General features: G+C 42.8%; 1 protein-coding gene across 2 annotated transcripts in view; it reads right to left on the reverse strand.

The window, feature by feature from the left end:
• The window catches only part of LOC134342316 (regulating synaptic membrane exocytosis protein 1-like), a 622,982-nt gene that overhangs the window by 289,315 nt on the left and 311,267 nt on the right, over positions 1-22,400 (reverse strand). For both annotated transcript variants that reach the window (XM_063040293.1, XM_063040291.1), the window contains exon 6: positions 16,651-17,519. In XM_063040293.1, the coding sequence (XP_062896363.1) occupies positions 16,651-17,519 (869 nt within the window). The remainder of the gene's footprint in view (positions 1-16,650; positions 17,520-22,400) is intronic.

Genomic DNA, 22,400 nt, shown 5'->3' on the forward strand with positions numbered 1-22,400 from the left:
GGCTATTTCGTCCCTTCTCAACCATGCCAACCATGTTGCCTACCTATGCCAATCCTTGCTCACATCAAGCCCTTATCCCTCTGTTTTTTATATATAGAAGTACCTGCCAATAGCCTTCTTAAAAGTACTTCGTTTGGCATCTACCACTTCTTCTGGAAGTTTGTTGCAGATAATTACCCCCTCAGATACCCTCTCACCTAAAACTTTGCTCTTTAGTTCTAGACACCCCTGTCCTGGGAAAAGGATTCCAAATAGCCATCTTTTCTATGCTCCTCATAATTTTATAAGCCTCTATAAGATCGTACATCAACTTCCAACACTGCAGCAAGAATAAACCCAGCTGATTCAATTGCTGTTATTATTATAGTTCTCCATTCCAGCCAATATTCTGGCAAATAATGATAAAGTTTATTGCTTTTTTGTCACATGTACATAGAAAAAAGACAGTGAAATGCATCATTTTACATCATATCAAATCAGCAAAGATTGCTTCCAGTGCCAACATAGCTTGCTACAACTCGCCTACCCTAACAGAATGTTTTTGAAATGTGGGAAGAAACTGGAGCTCTTGGAGGAAACCCACAAGGTCACAGGGAGAATGTACAAACTCCTTACAGGCAGTGATGAGAATCGAACCCCTATCTTACAGCTGACCCTGTAATAGTGTTATTCTAACCACAGTATCATTTAAGAAGCACTGGGATAAGTACATGCAGGGGCTGGGATTAGAGGGACATGGTCTGGAAATGACGACTGGAAGGGTGTGCCATGGTCAGCATAGACTCAGTGGGCTGAAGGGCTTGTATCCATGTATTACTCTATGACTCTATTTTTCATGTTGGCTAAATTATTCCAGACTCCTGGTTAGTGAATTCCATGTCATCATGTATGGTTCTGGTGATTTAATACTTCCATCTCCTTTGTATGAAATTGGTACATATTAAAGCAGAATATCAAATGAAAAGTCACCCCTGAAATGATCATTTAAATATGGGGAGAAGGGAAAATGGATTCCCTTGAAGCTTGAGTAAACTTCACGCTTTGTTTTTTCTTCTTCCTCCTCTAGCAAGCACAATGCTATTAATTGAAGTGCATGGATAGATAATTATTAGAAGTTCCCTCAGCACCCAGTAACCTTGTGATCTCTGTCTCAGAGTTTGATGTCAGACTGTCTTTCAAAAGGGTGAAACCTCGCAAAGCGGCAGGACCCAATGGAATAACTAGTAGGGCTCTGAAGATCTTTGCCAACCACCTGTCCAGTGTTCAAAGACATTTTCAATCTCTCATTGCTACAGTTGGAAGCTTCCAAAGCTATCTGCTTCCAAAGGGCAATAATCATATCAGTACCCAAGAAGAGCAGGGTGAGCTACATTAATGACTATCATCCAGTAGCACTCACATCTATGGTGATGAAGTGCTTTGAGAGATTGATTATGACTAAAATCAACTCTTATCTCAGCAAGGACCTGAACCCACTGAAATTTGCCTATCACCACAACAGGTCTATGGTGGATGCAAACTCAATGGCTCTTCATGTGGCCTTAGATCACCTGGACAATTCAAATTGTCAGGATACTGTTTATTGACTACAGCTCAATGTTTAATATAATAATTCCTACAGTTCTTATTGAAAAACTCCTAAACCTGGGCCTCTGTATCTCCCTCTGCAACTGGATCCTCGACTTCCTAACTGGAAGACCACAATCTGTGCAGATTGGAAATAACATCTCCACCTCGCTGACAATCAACACTGGTGCACCTCAGGGATGTGTGCTTAACCCACTGCTCTATTCTCTTTAAACCCATGACTGGCTGGCTAGGCACAGCTCAAATGCCATCTATAAATTTGCAGATGACATAACTATTGTTGGCAGAATTTCAGATCGTGACGAGAGGGTGTACAGGAGAGAGATATATCAGCTAGTTGAGTGGTATCGCAGCAACAACTGATTGTGGACTTCAGAAAGGGCAAGACCAGGGAACATACACCAGTCTTCATAGAGGGATCAGAAGCAGAAAGAGTGAGCAATTTCAAATTCATGGGTGTTAATATCTCTGGGGATGTATCCTGGGCCCAAAATATTGATGCAGCTACAAAGGCAGCACAACAGTGGCTATATTTCATTGGGATTTTTAGGAGATTTGGTATGCCACAAAAGGCAATCACAAATTTCTACAGAGGTACCATGGACAGCATTCTAACTGGCCGCATCACTATCTGGTATGGGGGAGGGGCTTCTACACAGGATCAAAATAAGCTGCAGAGAGTTGTAAACAGTCAGCTCCATCATGGGCACTGGCCTCCGTAGTATCCAGCACCTTCTTCAAGGAGCGATGCTTCAGAAAGGCAGCATCCATCATTAAGAACGCCCTCCACCCAGTTCTCATCCAGCCCTGTTCTCACTGCAACCATCAAGTAGTTGGTACAGGAGCCTGAATGCACACGGTCAATGATTCAAGAACAGCTTCTTCCCCTCTGAATAGACATTAAACCCATGGATACTTCATCAGTACTTTATTTTTATTTTTGCACTACTTATTTAACTATTTATTTTATATATAATATACACACAGACACACAATTCAAAATTTTTCTCTATTATTATATATTACATTGTACTGCTGCCACCTAGAAAACAAATTTCATGACCTATGCCAGTGATATTAAACCTGATTCTGATTCAGACAGCTTCCATCTTTATATCCACTTCACAAAAAGCAATACTATCTGATAACAAATGGATAATAACTACCCCATCACCATATCTCGTAAAACTGTGGCACAACTACAGTAGAAAGGCTGTTTCCTCACAGCTCCAGTGATCTGAGTCCATATTTTATTTGGAGATGTAGACAGCACTCTTGATGGTTTTGTAGACAGACAAGAAACTGCAACAAAATCAAACTGCTGGAGGAACCCAGCAGATCACGGAGCAGGCAAAGAGATAGTAGATGTTTCGGGTAAAGAGCCTGCATTGCAACTGACAGTGTGGAGGGAAGACAGCCAGTATAAAGAGGTGAGAGTGAAGGGTGAGATGGGCAGGCATGTGATGGTTTTACTGTAGTACCAAGAAAAGGTTTAATGGAAAAGTTTGATGTGACAGATCCTATTCAAAATCTCAGTAACTTGCTTCACCTAAGCAGTTAATTGTCTTGATTGTGCTGTTTATTACTGACTCTTCATATCAAGCATTCTCATTCTTAACAGCACACTCTTTGGTTTAATACATGTGAATTGGAAGGTCAGCTGGCAATATATTGGAACAAAGATATCTTGACACATACATCCAGAGGTCATTAAAGGTAGCGGTCAGGTGCAGACATGATTCAAAAATCTTTCCTTCAAAATATTGAATATGAAAGCACGGAGGAGACAATGGAACTGCACAGTCATGCAGTCATAAAGAAAGATGATTTGGCCCAACACATCCATGCCAACCAGTGGGCACCCATCCCTATCAATCTCATTTTCCAGCACTTGGTTCACAGACTAGCTGATTTAAACACTCATCTGGACACTTAGCAAATGCTGTTAGCAACTCTGCTTCCACCTCTCCCTCTGAGATGCATTCCAAGTATTCATCATCACCTGGTGAAAACAGCCCCTCTCAGACCCCTTCTAAATCACTTAACATTTAGTTTAGATCTATGTCCCTTAGCTTTATCCTCCTCTGATATAGGGAATCATTCCTTGCAATGATGCCTGTCCTTAATCCTCATAATGTTATATATCTCAATTATGTCCTCACTAACCCACCTCTGCTCCCAGGAAAAGAGACACCAGCCTCTCCAGTCTTGTCCTCATAACTAACTTTATATATACCTATGATTGTATGGCTCCAATGTCATATTTAATTTTGCTAATGACATATTTTGCTGACATGCCAAAACTACAGAGTAGAGGCACCGTTGTTGTCCGAATCGAAGGTGGTGACAAATTGGCATACAGGAGAGAAATTGAAAATTTGGTTGAATGGAACCACAACAACTTCTCACCCAGCATCTGCAAAACCAAAGAGCTGATTATTGACTACAGGAGGTAGAAACCAGAGGTTCATGATCTAGTTCTCATCAGAGGATTGAAAGTGGAAAGGGTCAGTAACTTAAAATTCCTTGGCGTTACCTGGAGTATTGTCAATAGTTTTGGGCCCCATATCTCAGAAAGGATGTGTCATCATTGGAAAAAGTCCAGAGGAGGTTTATGAGGATGATTCCAGAAATAAAGAGGTTAACAAATCAGGAGCGTTAGGCAGCTTTGGGCCTCTACTCACTGGAATTTAGAAGAATGTGGAGGGATCTTGTTGAAACCTACCAAATGTTGAAAGGACTAGATAGGGTGGATGTCGAGAGGATGTTTCCTATGGTGGGGGTATTCAGAACTAGAGGGCACAGCCTAAAAATTGAGGGGCAACCTTTTAGAACAGAGGTAAGGAGGAAGTTTTTTAGCCAGAGACTAGTGAATCTGTGGAATGCTCTGCCACAGACTGCAATGGAGGCCAAGTCCGTGGTTATACTTAAGGCCGAAGTGGATCATTTCCTGATCGGTCAGGGTATCAAAGGATATGGTGCGAAGGCAGGTGTATGGGGTTGAGTGGGATCTAGGATTAGCCATGATGGAATGGCAGGGCAGACTTGATGGTCTTATGGTCTTATCATATTGGAGGATCCTACCTGTGACCAGCTCATAAGTGCCATACAAAGAAGACATGACTGTGCCTCTACTACGTAGATTTGGCATGTGAGCTAAAACTTCGACAAATGCAGAGTGGAGGGTATCCTGACAGGTTGGATCACGACCTGGTATGGAAACACCAATGCCCAAGACTGGAAAAATCTACAAAAAGTGGTGGATGAAGCCCAGTGCATCATGGGCAGAGTCCTCCCCACTATTGAGCACATTTATAAGGAGTGCTGTCACAAGAAAACTGAATCCATCAGAATCTGAATTAGGTTTATTATCATTGACACATGTCATGAAATTTGTTGTCTTGTAGCAGCATCAAGGTTCCCAACATCCAGACCACACTCTCTTCTTGCTACCACCATTGGGCAGGAGGTACAGGAGCCTCAGGCCCCACACAACCAGGTACAGGAACAGTTATTACCCTATAACCATCACGCTCCTGAATTGGTACAGACAATTTCACTCATCTCAAAGCTGAACTGACTTCACAATCTATAGAATTATTTTCAAGGACTCTACAACCCATGCTCTCAGTATTATTTTTTTTTGTTATTTGCGCAATTGCCTTCTTTTGCAGATTGGTTGTTTATCAGACTTTACGTATAGTTTTTAGTAAATACTATTGTTTTTTCTTTATTTTCCTGAAAATGCATGCAAGAAAAAAAAATCACTGTAGTATATGGTGATAACAAATTTTACTTTGACAATTTTGATCATGTTTATTCCTATTCATAGATGCAGCCCGATGTACTGAGTTAGACCATAAGACCATAAGACCATAAGACAAAGGAGTCAGCCATTCGGCCCATCGAGTCTGCTCCACCATTTTATCATGAGCTGATCCATTCTCCCATTTAGTCCCACTCCCCCGCCTTCTCACCATAACCTTTGATGCCCTGGCTACTCAGATACCTATCAATCTCTGCCTTAAATACACCCAGTGACTTGAACTCCACTGCTGCCTGTGGCAACAAATTCCATAGATTCACCACCCTCTGACTAAAAAAATTTCTTCGCATTTCTGTTCTGAATGGGTGCCCTTCAATCCTTAAGTCATGCCCTCTCGTACTAGACTCCCTCATCATGGGAAATAACTTTGCCACACCCACTCTGTCCATGCCTTTCAACATTCGAAATGTTTCTATGAGGTCTCCCCTCATTCTTCTAAACTCCAAGGAATACAGTCCAACAGCGGACAAACGTTCCTCATATGTTAACCCTCTCATTCCCGGAATCATTCTAGTGAATCTTCTCTGTACCCTCTCCAATGTCAGCACATCCTTTCTTAAGTAAGGAGACCAAAACTGCATGCAGTACTCCAAGTGAGGTCTTACCAGCACTTTATAGAGCCTCAACATCACAACCCTATTCCTCTAGAAATGAATGCCAACATTGCATTCGCCTTCTTCACTACCGACTCAACCTGGAGGTTAACCTTAAGGGTATCCTGTACGAGGACTCCCAAGTCCCGTTGCATCTCAGAACTTTGAATTCTTTCCCCATTTAGATAATAGTCTGCCCGTTTATTTCTTCTGCCAAAGTGCATAACCATACACTTTCCAACATTGTATTTCATTTGCCACTTCTTTGCCTATTCTTCCAATCTATCCAAGTCTCTCTGCAGACTCTCCGTTTCCTCAGCACTACCGGCCCCTCCACTTATCTTTGTATCGTCAGTAAACTTAACCACAAAGCCATCTATTCCATAATCCAAATCGTTAGTGTACAATGTTAGAAGAAGCGGCCCCAACACAGACCCCTGTGGAATACCACTGGTAACTGGCAGCCAACCAGAATAGGATCCCTTTATTCCCACTCTCTGTTTCCTGCCAATCAGCCAACACTCTATCCACGTATGTAACTTTCCCGTAATTCCATGTGCTCTTATCTTGTTAAGTAGCCTCATGTGTTGCACCTTGTGAAAGGCCTTCTGAAAATCCAAATATACAACATCCACTGCATCTCCCTTGTCTAGCCTACTGGTAATTCCCTCAAAAAATTGTAATAGGTTTGTCAGGCAGGATTTTCCTTTAAGGAATCCTTGCTGAGTTCTGCCTATCTTGTCATATGCCTCCAGGTACTCTGCAACCTCATCCTTGACAATCGACTCCAACAACTTCGCAACCACCGATGTCAAGCTAACAGGTCTATAATTTCCTTTTTGCTTCCTTGCCCCCTTCTTAAATAGCGGACTGACATTTCCAATCTTCCAGTCCTCCGGAACCATGCCAGAATCTATCGACTTTTGAAAGATCATCGCTAATGCCTCCGCAGTCTCCACAGCTACTTCCTTCAGAACACGAGGGTGCATTCCATCTGGTCTGGGAGATTTATCTACCTTTAGACTATTCAGCTTCCTGAGTACTTTCTCTGTCATAATTGTGACTGCGCACACTTCTCTTCTCTGCCACCCTTGAGTGTCCGGTATACTGCTGATGTCTTCCTCAGTGAAGACTGATGCAAAATACTCGTTCAGTTCCTCTGCCATCTCCTTATCTCCCATTACAATTTCTCCAGCATCATCTTCTATCGGTCCTATATCTACTCTCACCTGCCTTTTACTCTTTATATACTTGAAAAAGCTTTTAGTATCCTCTTTGATATTATTTGCTAGCTTCCTTTCATAGACAATCTTTTCCTTCTTAATGACCTTCTTAGTTTCCTTTTGTAAAATTTTAAAAACATCCCAATCCTCCGTCTTCCCACTAATTTTTGCTTCCTTGTATGCCCTCTCCTTTGCTTTAACCTTGGCTTTGACTTCTCTTGTCAACCACGGTTGCATCCTTTTTCCATTCGAAAATTTCTTCTTTTTTGGAACATACCTGTCTTGCACCTTCCTCACTTCTCGCATAAACTCCAGCCACTGCTGCTCTGCTGTCTTTCCCATCAGTGTCCCTTTCCAGTCAACTTTTGCTAGTTCCTCTCTCATGCCACTGTAATTTCCTTTACTCCACTGAAATACCGACACATCAGATTTCGGCTTCTCCTTTTCAAATTTCACAGTGAACTCAATCATGTTATGATCACTGTCTCCTAAGGGTTCCTTACCTCAATATCTCTAATCACCTCCGGTTCATTACCCAATACCCAATCCAGTACAGCCGATCCCCTAGTGGGCTCAACAACAAGCTGTTCTAAAAAGCCATCTCACAGACATTCTACAAATTCTCTCTCTTGAGATCCAGTGCCGACCTGATTTTCCCAATCCACTCGCATGTTAAAATCACCCACAATTATCATAACACTGCCCTTCTGACAAGCCTTTTCTATTTCCTGTTGTAATTTGTAGTCCACATCCCTGCAGCTGTTTGGAGGCCTATAAATAACTGCCATCAGGGTCCTTTTACCCCTGCGATTTCTTAGCTCAACCCATAAAGATTCTGCACCTTCCGATCCTATATCACCTCTTTCTAATGATTTAATATCATTTCTTACCAATAAAGCCATGCCTCCCCCTCTGCCTACCTTCCTATCCTTCCGATACACCATGTATCCTTGGACGTTCAGCTCCCAGAGACATGCATCCTTTAGCCACGTCTCAGTGATGGCCACAATATCATACCTGCCAATCCGTAGCTGTACGACAAGATCATCCACCTTATTCCTTATGCTGCGTGCATTTAAGTACCACACCTTAAGACCAGTATTTGGTACTTTTCGCTTTGATTTCACTGCAACTTTATTACACTGCAACGCATCCCAATAGCTACAAATTTGCCCCATCACCTGCCTGTCTTTCCTGACATCTTTACTGCTCACTATCTTAGATTTATTTCTGTTTTCCCCTTCCTCCGCTCTGACATTCCGGTTCTCACCCCCCTGCCAAATTAGTTTAAACCCTCCCTAACAGCTCTATTAAACTTTCCCGCCAGGATATTGGTCCCCTTCGGGTTCAGGTGTAACCTGTCCTTTTTGAACAGGTCATACTTCCCCCAGAAGAGATCCCAATTATCCAAGAATCTGAAGCCCTGCCCCCTGCACCAGTCTCTCAGCCATGCATTCATCTGCCTGATCCTGCTATTCTTGCCCTCGCTAGCACGTGGCACAGGTAGCAATCCCGAGATTACTACCCTGGAAGTTCTGCTTTTCAGCTTCCTTCCTAACTCCTGGAAATCTCTCTTCAGGACCTCCTCCTTTGTCCTATCTATGTCATTGGTATCAACATGTACCAAGACAACTGGCTGCTCACCCTCCCTCTTCAGAACATTCAGGACCCGATCCGAGACATCCCGTACCCTGGCACCTGGGAGGCAACACACCATGCAGGTATCAGGCTCACAGGATCCCCTGTCCGTTCCCCTGACTATGGAATCCCCTACGACTACCGCATTCCTCTTCTCCCTCCTTCTCTCCTGCACAACAGCACCAGGATCAGTGTCAGAGACCCGGTCACTGTGGGCGTCCCCTGTCAGGTCATCCCCCTCAACAGCATCCAGAACAAGATATTTGTTGCTGAGGGGGACAGCCACAGGTGTGCTCTCCACTATCCAGGCATTTCCCTTCCCTCTCTTGACAGTGACCCTGTTTTCTGACCCCTGTAGCCTAGGGATGACTACCTCCCTGTAGCTCCCGTCTATCACCTCTTCACTTGCCCTGATAACCATCAAGCTGCAGCTCCAGATCCTAGATCTTCCAGAATTTTGTATATTTTCCCTGGATTTCAAAGTTCAAAGTAAATTTAATATCAAAGTACATATCTGGGGCCATATACAACCGAGATTCATTTTCTTGTGTGCATACGCAATAAGACTCAAACATAACAGAATTGATGGAAGACTGCACCAACTAGGCATTTAAACAGTGTGCGAAAAACAAGAAATTGAGCAAATACAAATAGAAATAAGTAATAAATAAATAAGCAAAAATATTGAGAACATGAGTTGAAGAGTCCATGAAAGGGAGTCCATAGGTTGTGGGAACATTTCAATGATGAGGCAAGTGAAGTTGAGTGAAGTTATATCCCCCTTGGTTCAAGAGCCTGAAGACTGAGAGATAATAACTGTTCCTGAAGCTGGTGGTGGTAGTCCTGAGGCTCCTGTACCATCTTTCCAGCATGTATTTATACAACATTATATTAGTCACTGAGCTTTTGTATTATAGTTAATCAATCACTAAACTTTCATAAATAACTGAGTCTTCTTCTCAGTGTAACATCATCTGTGCTTTTGTACACAGTGCATGGAATCAACTGAATGGCATGGCCTATACTGCTGTTCGGGGGGGGTGTGGGGGAATGACCTACCAGGTAGAAGCCACAGTGAAATACTGAGTCTGGCTCTATGGCTCAGAAGGGAAGGGGGAGAAGAGAAGTACTATAGAAATAGGGGATTCTACAGTTGGAGGAGTAAACAAGGGATTCTGCATATGAGATAAAGAAAATCAAATGGTATTCTGCCTCCCAAGTGCCAAGGTCAGGGGGTCTCGGATCAGGTTCATAGCATTCTGAAGTGGGAGGGTGAGCAGCCAGAAGATATAGTATATACTGGTACCAATGACAGACGGGAAAAAAGAGGAAGTCCTGAAGAGATAATTTAGGGAGCTGGGTAGAAAGCTGAATTGTAGGATCTCCAAGGCTGTAATTTCTGGATTGCTGACTGTGCCATGCGCTAGTGAGGGTAGGAAAAGGATGATAAGGCAGGTGAATGTGTGACTGGGGAATTGGTGCAGGGGACAGGGTTTCTGACTTGTTAGTCATTTGGGATCTCTTCTGGGGAAGGTATGATGTTATAAAAAGGACAGGTTACACCTGAACCTGAAGCAGACCAATTTCCTTGCAGGTAGGTTTGCTGGAGTGGTTGGGGACGGTTTAAGCTTATTTGGCAGGAAGGGAACTGTAATGATAGGGCTGAGGATGGGGCAGTTGATACAGTCTGTAGTGAAAAAGTGAAGAAGGACAGAAAGATGATAGGGCTGAATACAGGACTGAAGGTGTTATACTTCAATGTATGCAGTATACAGAATAAGGTAGATGACCTTGTATCACAATTAGAGATTGGCAGATATGACGCTGCGTGCATCACTGAGTCATGCTGAAAGAAGATCACAGCTGGGAGCTTAACATCCAAGGATACAGATTGTATTAAAAGGATAGGCTGGTAAGCAGAGAGGGGTGGGGTGGCTCTGTTGGTAAAAATTGAAATAAAATCCTTAGAAAGAACTGACATAGGAATGGAATGTGTAGGATCCTTGTGGGGAGAATTAAAGAAATATAAGAGTAAAAAGCAGACCGCGACAGATGGAACAGACTGGTGCAAAGCTTGTCATGACGGCGCCCCAACGACTCCACCAGGAGTTAAGGGCGCAAGGAAGGAAGGAAGGAAGAGTAAAAAAAACCCAGATGGGAGTTAAGAGTATATATATATATATAGGCCTCCACACAGTAACTAGGATATATGATACAAATTAAAATGGGAGACAGAAAAGGCATGTAAATAGGACAATGTTATGATAGTGATGGGGGATTTCAATATGCAGGTAGATTGGGAAAATCGGGTTGGTGTTGGATTCCAAGAGAGGGAATTTGTAGAATGCTTTGAGATGGCTTTCTAGAGCCCACTCGAGAAAAGGCAATTCTGGATTGGGTGTTTTGTAATGAACCTGATTTGATTAGGGATCTTAAGATAAAGGAACTCTTAGGAGCCTGTAACCATAATGATCCCTGAACTTTGAGAGAGAGAAGGTGAAGTCAAATGTGTCAGTATTACAATGGAGTAAAGGGAATTACAGAGGCATGAGAGAGGAGCTGGCCACAGTTGATAGAAAGGGGGCACTAGCAAGAATGACAGCAGAACAGCAATTGCTGGAGTTTCTGGGGGCAATATGGAAAACGCAGGATAGATACTTCCCAAACCTGAAGAAGTATTCTATAGAGAAGATGAGAGAACTGTGTCTGACAAGGGAAGTAAAAATCCCACAGAAAAGCAAAAGAGACGGGATATAATACAGCAAAGATTAGTGGATGTTAGAGGATGGGGAAGCTTTAAAAGCTGACAAAATGCAAATGAAAAAGCCACAAGGAGATCAGCGTTGAGCAGCGCCTAATCAGAGAGATCAGAGGCTTGAGAAGACACAGTTCACTCAGGTTTGCCGACTGAGTAGAAAAGGCAGCAACTCACAGATGTTTGGAGCTTTGAGGAGTAGCCAATCAGCATGCAAGATTGATTGGTAGAACAAATTAAAGTAAAGCAAGGGCAAGCCAAGTGGACAGAGTTAGAATGGAGATTTTGAGGTTTTAGTACTTCAAAGCTTCAGCATGGAGAAGCTTCTGTTAGAAAAGGCAAAAAAGCTATAGGTAAATTTCTCCCCCTCCACCACCCGCCTCCTCCAACAGTTTATTGTGCTTCCTTCTTTACAGTTGCTCAGTTAGAACAGTAGAGATGCCAGGCAGGATAGTGGAAGGCTCCTCTTGCAGGATGTGGGAAGGCAGGGAGACCTCCATGTCTCTGACAACTTCACCTGCAAGAAGTGCATCCAGAGGCAGCACTCCGCGTTAAGGAGTTGGAGCTGGAACCAGATGAACTCTGGCTCACTTGAGAGGTTGAGAGGGTGATAGATAGGACACAGGAAACTGGATGACAGTCAGGAAGGGGAAAGGGGTAAACAGTCAGTAGAGAGCACCCCTATGGCCATCTATCTCCATAACAGGTATACTATTTTGGATACTGTTGGAGAGGAACGACCTAGCAGAAGAAAGTCACAGTGGTCAGGTCTCTGGCACTGAGTCTCAAAAGAGGAGAGCTGTGGTCATAGAGGATTCATTAGTTAGGGAAACAGAAAAGAGGTTCTGTGGCCGAGAATTAAATTCCCAGATGGTATATTCCCCGCCTCCCCCCCCCCCCCGGGCCGGGGTAATAGGATCAAATTTCATGACACATGCTGTGATAAAAAAAACCTGATTCTGATATCTTGGATCGAGTCCTCAGCATTCTTAAGTGGGAGGGTAAACAGCCAGAGGTCCAAGGGTCCAAGTAGGTACCCATGACATACGTAGGAAGAGGGACGAGGTTCTGCAAAGGACTTCAGGGAGTTAGGTGCTAAGTTAAAGTGCAGGACTTCCAGGATTGTGATTTCAGGATTGCTACCTGTGCCACATGCTAGTGAAGCCAGAACTAGGAAGATTACACAGTCTAACATGTGGCTAAGGAGTTAGTGTAAAGAGAGGCCATAAGAATTTTGGATCATTGGGCCCTCTTCCAGAAAAGGAGGGATCTATACAGAACAGGCGGTTTGCACTTGAAGTGGATGGGAACTAATATCCTAGCAGGAAGGTTTGCTAGTGCTGCATGGTGGAGTTTAAACTAAAGTTGCAGGGAGATGGGAACCAGAGTGCTAGAACAGATAGCGAAACTATAGTGAAGACATGTTGTTAAGACCTCAGACAAAGTCAGGAACCAAAAGAACGTGCATGGTGTGACTAATCTCCTTAGCTGCATATATTTCAATGCAAGAAACATTGTAGGAAAGGCAGATGAGCTCAGGGCACGGGTCAACACGGGGAATTATGATAGCGATAGGTAGATAGACAGATGGCTTATTGATCCCAAAAGAAATCACAGCATTTCAAGTTTACAGATATACAGTATTAGAAGAGAAGCAAGAATAAATAAAAATAAGTTATCTAAAACAGTCTAACAGGAGGGGTTCATCACTTCCCTGGCTATAGGTTGACTCATTAGAGAGCCTTATGGCCGAGGCTAAGAATTGCCTTATATAGCATTCTTTGGAGCAATGCAGTTGTCTTAGTCTATTACAGAAAGTGTTCCTCTGTTCAGCCAAGGTGGCATGCAGAGGGTGAGAAACATTGTCCAGTATTGCCAGAGTTTTCTGTAGGGTCCTTTGTTCTACCTCAGCCTCCAGTGTGTTCAGTTTGACTTCTATAATAGAGCTAGCCTGTCCAATCAGTTTACTGAGCCTGTTGGCATCACCCGCGTTGATGCCATTGCCCCAGCACCCCAGCACATAGACGATTGTACTGGTGAAAACAGACTGGTAGAATATGTGAAGGAGAGGACTGCGTACTCCAAAGGACCTCAGCTCCACAGGAAGTAGAGGCGACTCTGGCCCACCTTGTATATAGCCACTGTGTTGATGCCCAGATCAAGTCTGTCATCCAGGTGCACCCCCAGGTACTTGCAGGTCTTCGCCACGTCCATGTCCTCACCATCAATAGTAGCAGGGAGCAATGCAGGCTCAGTCTTCCTAAAGTCCATTACCATCTCCTTTGTCTGACTGATGTAGAGCTAGACGTGATTCAGCTTGCACCATTCGAAAAAGTCCTCCTGACCCTAGACTATTTCTGAGTCATCAAAGAATTTCTGCAGATGACATGACTCAGTGTTGTATCTAAAGACCAAGGTATATAATATATACAGGAAGGGATGCAAAATAGTCTCCCGTGGGGCCCCAGTGTTCCTTATAGCTATGTCTGACACACAGCTCTGAAGCCGCACAAACTGTGGTCTGCCAGTCAGGTATTCAATTATCCAGGATAAAGTGGCCTTCTTCTGCTCCTGTATCTTATGGTCTCATGGTCTAATCAGCTGGATGATAATGTAGTTAACCGGATCAGCAGCTTTGCAGATAACACCAAGTTTGGGGATGTAGTGGACAGTGAAAAGTCTATCATGGTTAGCACAGGGATCTGCATCAGCTGGAAAAATGGCAGATGGAACAGTCTCGAGGGGCCAAATGGCCTAATTCTGCTCCTACATATAGTCTTAGGTGTCAGGCAGCAGGCATGAGTGTCATTGCTATTACAAAGGAAAAAGTCACCTCGACCAGATGGACTACATCCCAGAGTCCTGACAGAGGTTGCTGAAGATGCATTGGTCATGAATTTTAAGAATCACTTGATTCTGGCATGGTCCTGGAGGACTGGAAAATTGCAAATGTCACTCCACTCTTTAAGAAGGGAGCAAGGTAAAGAAAGGAAATTATCGAAAGTGGTTGAGAAAGTGTTGGAGCCTATCATTAAAGAGGAAGTTTCGGGGTACTTGGGAGACTAATAAAGTGAGTCAAAGTCAACATGGTTTCTGTAAAGGGAAATTTTGTCGGACAAATCTGTTAGAGTTCTCGAGGAAGTAACCAGCAAGGTGGACAGAGGAAAGGCAGTGGATGTCATTGACTTGGATTTTCAGCAGGCACATGATAAGGTGCCACACACATGAGATGCTTAGCAAGATAAAATCCTATGGCATCAAATGTTACGGAGAGAAAGCCGGGAACTGGGGTTGAGGAGGAGAAAAAAAAAATCAGCCATGATTGAATGGCACAGCAAACTTAATGGGCCAGATGGCCTAAGTCTGCTGCTATGTCTTATGGTCTTATGATACAATGGTAAGTGCCATGCCAGCCTGCATTGAACAGAGCTTTCCCCCCAGCAAAAGGGACCGTATGGTATTGGAGGCACTTGAGAAATTAAAGAACATGATCCTCACAATGCTGCCCTGTTTATCCAAATGGAAGTAAGCAGGTAGATAACAGCATCATCGACCCCAATGTGCTCCTGATAGGCAAACTGCAGGGTATCAAGGACTGATCTGACCAGAGGTTTGAGGTGAGCTAGGACCAACGTCTCTAGGGTCTTCATGATGTGTGAGATCAGGGCCACTGGACAGCAGTCATTTAGGACTTTCAGTCCGCCCTTCTTGGGTACTAGGACCTCACATTGTTTTCCACACACTGGAGACCCTTTCCAGGCTGAGACTCAGATTGAAAATGCGCTGGAGAACTCCACACAGCTGCTCAGCACAATCCTCCAGGACTGGAGGTTCACACCATCTGGTCCCAATGTTTTGCCTTGTCTGAGCTTCCCCAGAACCCTTCTCAGCTGCTCAATAGTGAAGGTCCATGATGACTGGGGAGATGGTGGAAGGTGAGGGCTGGGGGAGATGAAGAACAGAACAGTAGCATTTGGTATGTGGAGGTGTGGATGGTAGGTGCAGGGGAAGGAGAGGATGTAGCCTGTGTTGTTCATCAATGTGTTGAACTGGGGAGGAGGGAGGAGGGAGGAGGGGAAGCATTGGTGCTGAGAGAGCAATGGGTGCCTCAGCACCTGGACTGGTGTGCTGAACAGAAGGGTAATTGTAAACCGATTAAAGAATTGGTTTGACTCATTAGCCCATTCACGGCTGCATTCCGAGGCTCTACAGCTAGACCTTAACCTTAGTGAGACTTAGTTGCAGGAGATGCACGACTGGAAGCTCAATATTCCGAGGTTCCATCATTTCAGACACGACAGAGTGAGGCAGTAGTTAATAGTGGTATTTTAAGCTCAGGTTCTCCAGTCTCGGTAACACCCTTGTAAATTTTCCCTGTACTCTTCCAACCTTATTTACATCTTTCCTATAGGTCGGTGACCAGAGATGAACACAATAGTCCAAATTAGGCCTCACCAATGATTATAAAACTTCAACGTAACATTTTATTTCAAAGCTTTGATTTATGAAGGCCAATATGCCAAAAGCATTCTTTACGACCCTATCTACCTGTGCCGCCACTTTCAATGAATTAAGAATTCATAACCACAGATAGCTGTGGAGGCCAATTCACTCAATATATTTAAAGTAGTGTTTGCTAGATTCTTGATTAATCAGGGTGTCAAAGGTTACAGAGAGAAGGCAGGAGAATGAGGATGAGAGGGATAATAAACCAGCCAAAATAGAATACCTGAGCAGCCTCAATGGGCCAAATGGCCTAATTCTGCTCATGTGTCTTTAGGTCTTTTATTTATTTCAAGAGCACCATGTCTGTATTCAATTTATGAAACAGGTTAATGAAGTGTTCATTGCAGCAAACCCAGACACTATGTTTTGACACTTTCCCTCTCATTTCCAATCAAAAGTTTCAGACCAGGCTCTGGATTCTGTAATGAATACATTCCAGCATTCCCTTCTTTTTTCACTGCTTTATAATGGCATTGTTTCAGAAAGACATTATTAATATGTCAGAAAAACATTGGGTCTTACCTTTCTCACTGACGCTTTCACTTTCTATTTCCACATCTTCACAACTGGTGTACTCTGGTGTTGATGCTCCTTCTTCCTCAGAGCTACTTACTGAAATTTGTCTTTTTTTACCCACTTTCTTCATTCTGTGTGGTTTTGGTGGAGGTGGCCTGACAGATTCTGATTGGTCAGAGCTAAGAGAATCATTTCTCAGCATAGTTTCACTTTTTTCCCGCTTAGTTCGAGCCACAGCAGAGCTGGGATCCAGATGCGAGTGCTTTCTGTAGGAGTCATGTTCCTTCGCATCTAGATACTCAGTTGAAGCTGTGGTCCGTCCCAGTGTTGGTGGGCTGTGATTCATCAGATGCTGCTGCCTAGAAGAAGACAGGTGTACATCTGCATTTCTTTCATCTGGGTAAGATTTCTGTATATCAGTGGAGGAATTCTCCTCTTCCTGCTGCTGTGTCTTCCTTGCTAATTTGTGCTCTGCCACTTGGCTTTCTTCAGTCGGTGTGTGTGGGAGTGATGCATCACTGTGTCTCCTTTCGTGTCGTACTCTCGACACTTTAGCATGCATACGCATCTGCTGCTCCTCAGGAAGGGATTTAGCAGGGTATCTTGCCAGATTAGGATCACTCTTGTATCGATTCTGATATTCCTCTCCATTTCTTTCTGTGTTCTGATCTACCAGCTGCTCCCCTTCTAATTTTTCATTCATGTCCTGATAGTCTTGTGATCGGCCTTTCTCTAGTCGCCGGCTCTCTCGTCGCTCCTTATGTTCCCTTTCCTCAGCTGGCCTGTCATTCTGACGAGGGGATGTCTTTGGTGTGCGTTTCCGTTCACCTCTCTGCACTTTTCCATTCTGTTCCGAAAATGAAGAACTCTTCCTCCTGTAACGATGGTCATTAATAACATGTAAATATTTTTACACCAAACCTTTAATTTGAGGATTTTTGCAAGCAGTAAATTAACCTAATATCATTAAAGATGAGTAAAAATGAATGGTGACAGCAGTCTTAATAATCCAGACAAACAATACCATTATACAGAATTAAGTCAAACGTAGATGAAGATTCCACAAAATACACAAATAAGATTCGCACAGACCATATATCCTAAACAAGCCCAATTTACATGTGCTCTTTCTCCCACAAAGAGAATTTCAGAAATTTATTGCTTAAGTAGAGGTGATCCAGAATTTATTCCAAATTAATTCAGATATACTTTAGGTTGACAACAATCCAAGAGGTAAATATAACCATATAACAATTACAGCACAGAAACAGCCCATCTCGGCCCTTCTAGTCCGTGCCGAACTCTTACTCTCACCTAGTCCCACTGACCTGCACTCAGCCATAACCCTCCATTCCTTTCCTGTCCATATACCTATCCAATTTAACTTTAAATGACAACATCGAACCTGCCTCAACCACTTCTGCTGGAAGTTCGTTCCACACAGCTACCACTCTCTGAGTAAAGAAGTTCCCCCTCATGTTACCCCTAAATGAACAACCTTTTCTCCAATGAATGCCACAGATGAATGCTGGTCACTCGGATTTGATTCAAAGGAACCCAGAATACCCCATTCCACCTTAAATGACTTAATAAAGCTGTATGGCAATGAAACAGGCCCTATGGCCCACAACATTCATGCCAACCAAAAATTATTCATTTATGTTAATCCCATTTAACAACACCTGGTCTGTAACTTTCAATGCATTAGCAATTCAAGTGCCCATCCAGATACATACTAAATTTTGCGAGAGCCTTCACCTTCACCTCCGCTAGTCAGATAGGCAGTGACTTCCAGATTTTAGTCAATATCTGATCTGATCCCATCAAAATCTACCACCCATTACCCAAAACCCATATCCTCTAGTTTTAGACACCTCCGTTATTAGGAGATGTTTACTTTCTGCTATCGACCTGATTTATGCCTCTCATAGTTTTGCTACTCTGATCAGGATACCCCTCCTTAACCTCCATCACTCCAAACAAAACAAACCCAACCTATCCAACCTCTCCTCGTAACTAAAATATTCAATCCCAGGATCTGGTGAATCTTCTTTGTTTTCCAGCTCTGTCGCATCCTTCCTACAGGGTAGCAATCAGAACTGCATGCAACACTACAGCAGTGGCACACCAATGTAACTGCCAGAGCAACTCAGCATGTCAAGCAGTGTCTATGGAGGAAAAGGAGTTGTGTATGTTTTGAGTGACAGCTCTGCATCAGGTTTAGTTTAGATTGGCATTACGGTTGGCACAGACATGTTGTTTCTGTGCTGTACTGTTCTATGTTCACATGTCACTCACCAACACTAAATCAGATTAGTTATTGTACAATCAAGTTTTTCTTTGCCGGAGCTTATTTCCTGCTTCCCATAGTAGTGACCACATTTCAAGTGCACTGGATTGGTTATGAGCACTTCGTTTGTGGTCTTGTGGGTGATGTCCAAATATCATTATTTCATAAAGCCATTCTTAATGTCTCTTGAGAAGCTGGTGGTGAGCTGACTTTTTGAACCAATGCAGTCCATCTTGAGAATGTGCACAGCATCATTTACTTTTGTCAGTGTTTTTGTATCTACAAGTTAATTGCATTCAAAGGGTCACATAGTGTCAACGCATGGATATTAATTCCCACTGTCCCAGACTTGACCTATACGTGATCTCTGAATGCCATGGGATCCTCACAGGCTATAGGACAGATCTTGCAGGCAGATTTGGTGGTTCTATTAAGGAGGTTGGATTCCAAGTAAAATTGAGGCAACTGCGAAGCACAATAGCGATAGAGAAGATAATGAAAGCAAACTGGACAGCATCGTGAAGAGCAAAGAACATTAATTGAATTAAATTGCATTTACATCAATGAAAGAATTTGGACAGGAAAGGTGAATGAACTTAGGGCTTGAATAAGGACTTGGGATTGGAATATTATAGCCATTACTGAGAGATGGCTAAGGGAATGGCTGTATGGTTAGACCTGCTAATTTTAGAACTGTTAGCCTAACATCCATGGTAGATAAGATGCTGGATAGCTTTCTGAGGGATAAGATACATATACATTTTGAAAGGCGAGGGCTGATTAGGAGGAGCCAGCATGACTTTGTGTATTTGAGATCTTGTCTTATGAATTTGGTTCAGTTTTTTGATAAAGTGACAAGGAAGGTTGATGAGGGGAGGATAGCAGATGCAGTATATATGGATTTTAGTAAGCTTTTTGATAAGGATCTGCATAGTACGCTGTCGTTGGAGGTTAGATCACATGGCATCCAAGGAGCACTAGCAAACTGGAATCACAATTGGCTGGGGATAGAAAACAGAGGGTGATTATAGAAGGATATTTCTCACACTGGAGATTTATGACTAGCGATATGCTTCAGGGGTCAGTGATAGGTCCATTGTTAATTGTCATCTATATTAACAATTTGGATGAGAATATACAAGGAATGGCTAGTAAGTAGATAGATGGCATAAAAATAGTTGGTATTGTAGAGAGTGAAGAGGATTGCAGTGGCATCTTGATCAGCTAGTTAGGTAGGCAAATAGAATTTAATTCAGATAAGTGTGAGGTTTACATTTTGGAATACAACTCAAAGTGGGATTTTTACGTTGAACAGAAGGATCCTGGTACTGTTATGGAGCAGAGAGAACTTGGAGTATAGGTGCATGATTCCTATAAGTGGAGCCACAGATAACTAGGGTAATGAAATGACTTTTGGCTTTCTGAACTTCATCAGTCAGGGCATTAAATTTAGAAGTCAGGAAGCAATATTGTGATTGAACAAGACATTGGTGAGGTCACACTTGAAGTTTTGTGTTCAGTTTTTGTCACTCTTTTATGGGAAAGATGAGATTAAATAGGAAAGACTGCAAAAAGGATTAACAAAGATTTGCCAAAACTTGAGTAACAAAGTTATAGGGAGGGATTAGACAGGCTGGGTCATTTGTCCTTGGGGCATTGGAGAATGAGGGGTGATCTCCAAGAAAACTTTGAGGGTGGGTGGTCTTCTTCCAGGTTTGAGAATGAACACTAGAGGACATAGTTTCAAGTTTAGAGATGAAAGGTTCAATAAAAATCTAAGGGCAGCTGCCAGAGGAAGTGGTTGAGGCTGGTACATTAGAAACATTAAATAAGTATGTGGACATATATGGATAACAAGAGTTCAAAGGGATGTGATCCAAGTGCTGAGAAATGGGACCATCTTAAATATACATTTTGGTCAGCAAGGATCAAAGGGCCTTTTACCTTGTTGCATAACTCAATGACTCTATAAATCGGTAAAAGGGTTTAAAAGGCTAGTTTTCCGTTTGAGAGTTTCAGTTAACAGACCTGTTTGGCCTAGTGTTTATTGTTTTCTTTTTCCTTAAAATACTGTTCGCATTAAAGTCTGTGAGCTATCAACCTGCTTCAGTGTCTCTCTCTCCACACATGGGCCTTATTCAAACCTAGTGATAATAAGCTAGCCAATAATATGAAAGGTGATACCAAACGTTTTTTCAGATATATAAAGAGTAAAACAGAGATGAAAGTGAGTATCAGACCACTAGAAACTGACACTGGAGAGGCTGTAATGGGGGATAAAGGAATTGTGGATGAACTTAATACGTATCTTGAGTCAGCTTTCACTGTGGAAGACCTAGCAGTTTGTCAGAAATATAAGTGTCAGAGAGCAGAAGTGAGCGTAGTTGCTATTATTAAGGAGAAGGTGCTTAGGAAGCTGTAAGTTCTGAAGGTAGCTAAGTCACCTGGACCAGATGGACTACACCTCAGGGTTCAGAAAGAGGTTAGCTAAAGAGATTGTGGAGGCATTAATAATAATCCTTTGAGATTCACTCGATTCTGGAATAGTTCCGGAGGACTGAAAAATTGCAAATATCACTCCACTCTTTAAAAAGGGAGGGAGGCAGAAGAGAAGAAAGTATAGGTTAGTTAGTCTGACCTCAGTGGTTGGGAAGATGTTGGAGACCATAGATTAAGGTTGAGGTTTCAGTGTTCTTGGAAGTACATGATTAAGAAGGCCACAGTCAACAGGGTTTTCTTAAGGGGAAATCTTGCCTGACAAGTCTGTTGGAATTTTTTGACGAAATAACAGGCAAGATTACAAAGTAAATTACAAAGGATGTTGTTTACTTGGATTTGCAAAAGGCCTTTGACAAGGTGCCACACATGCTTCTACTTAACAAAACAAGAGCCCATGGTATTACTGGAAAAAAGATGGATAAAAGATTGGCTGACTGGCAGGAGGTAAAGAGCGGAAATAAAGGGGGCCTATTCTGCTTTTCTGGTTGGCTGCTGGTGACTAGTGGTGTGCTGCAAGAGTCAGTATTGAGACTGCTTCTTTTTACATTATACAGTATGTTAATGATTTGGATGATGGAACAGATGGCTTTTTGGTTTGGTTTGAAGACAATACATAGATAGTTGGAAGTGCAGGTAGTGTTGAGGAAGCAGGGAGTCTGCACCAGGACTTAGACAGATTGGGAGAATGGGCAAAGAAGTGGATGATGAAATATAGTGTAGGGAAGTGTAAGGTCATGCACAGTGGCAGAAGGAATAGACAATCTCCACACTGTTTCAAGGACCTTCAAGTTCTTCTTAAAGAGTGGTAACCAAAACTAGACATGATATTTGAGTTGCGTCCTAATCAGGTCCTTTAAAAAGACTGAGCCTAACTATCCTCCATTTGTGCTTTTGTACCTCTATTGATGACTAAGGTCCCATATGCTTTGCAAACAACTCTTTCAATATTCTTGCCACATGCTGACTG

The sequence above is a fragment of the Mobula hypostoma genome, chromosome 2, assembly GCF_963921235.1.
Source record: "Mobula hypostoma chromosome 2, sMobHyp1.1, whole genome shotgun sequence".
Classification (NCBI taxonomy): Eukaryota; Metazoa; Chordata; class Chondrichthyes; order Myliobatiformes; family Myliobatidae; genus Mobula; species Mobula hypostoma.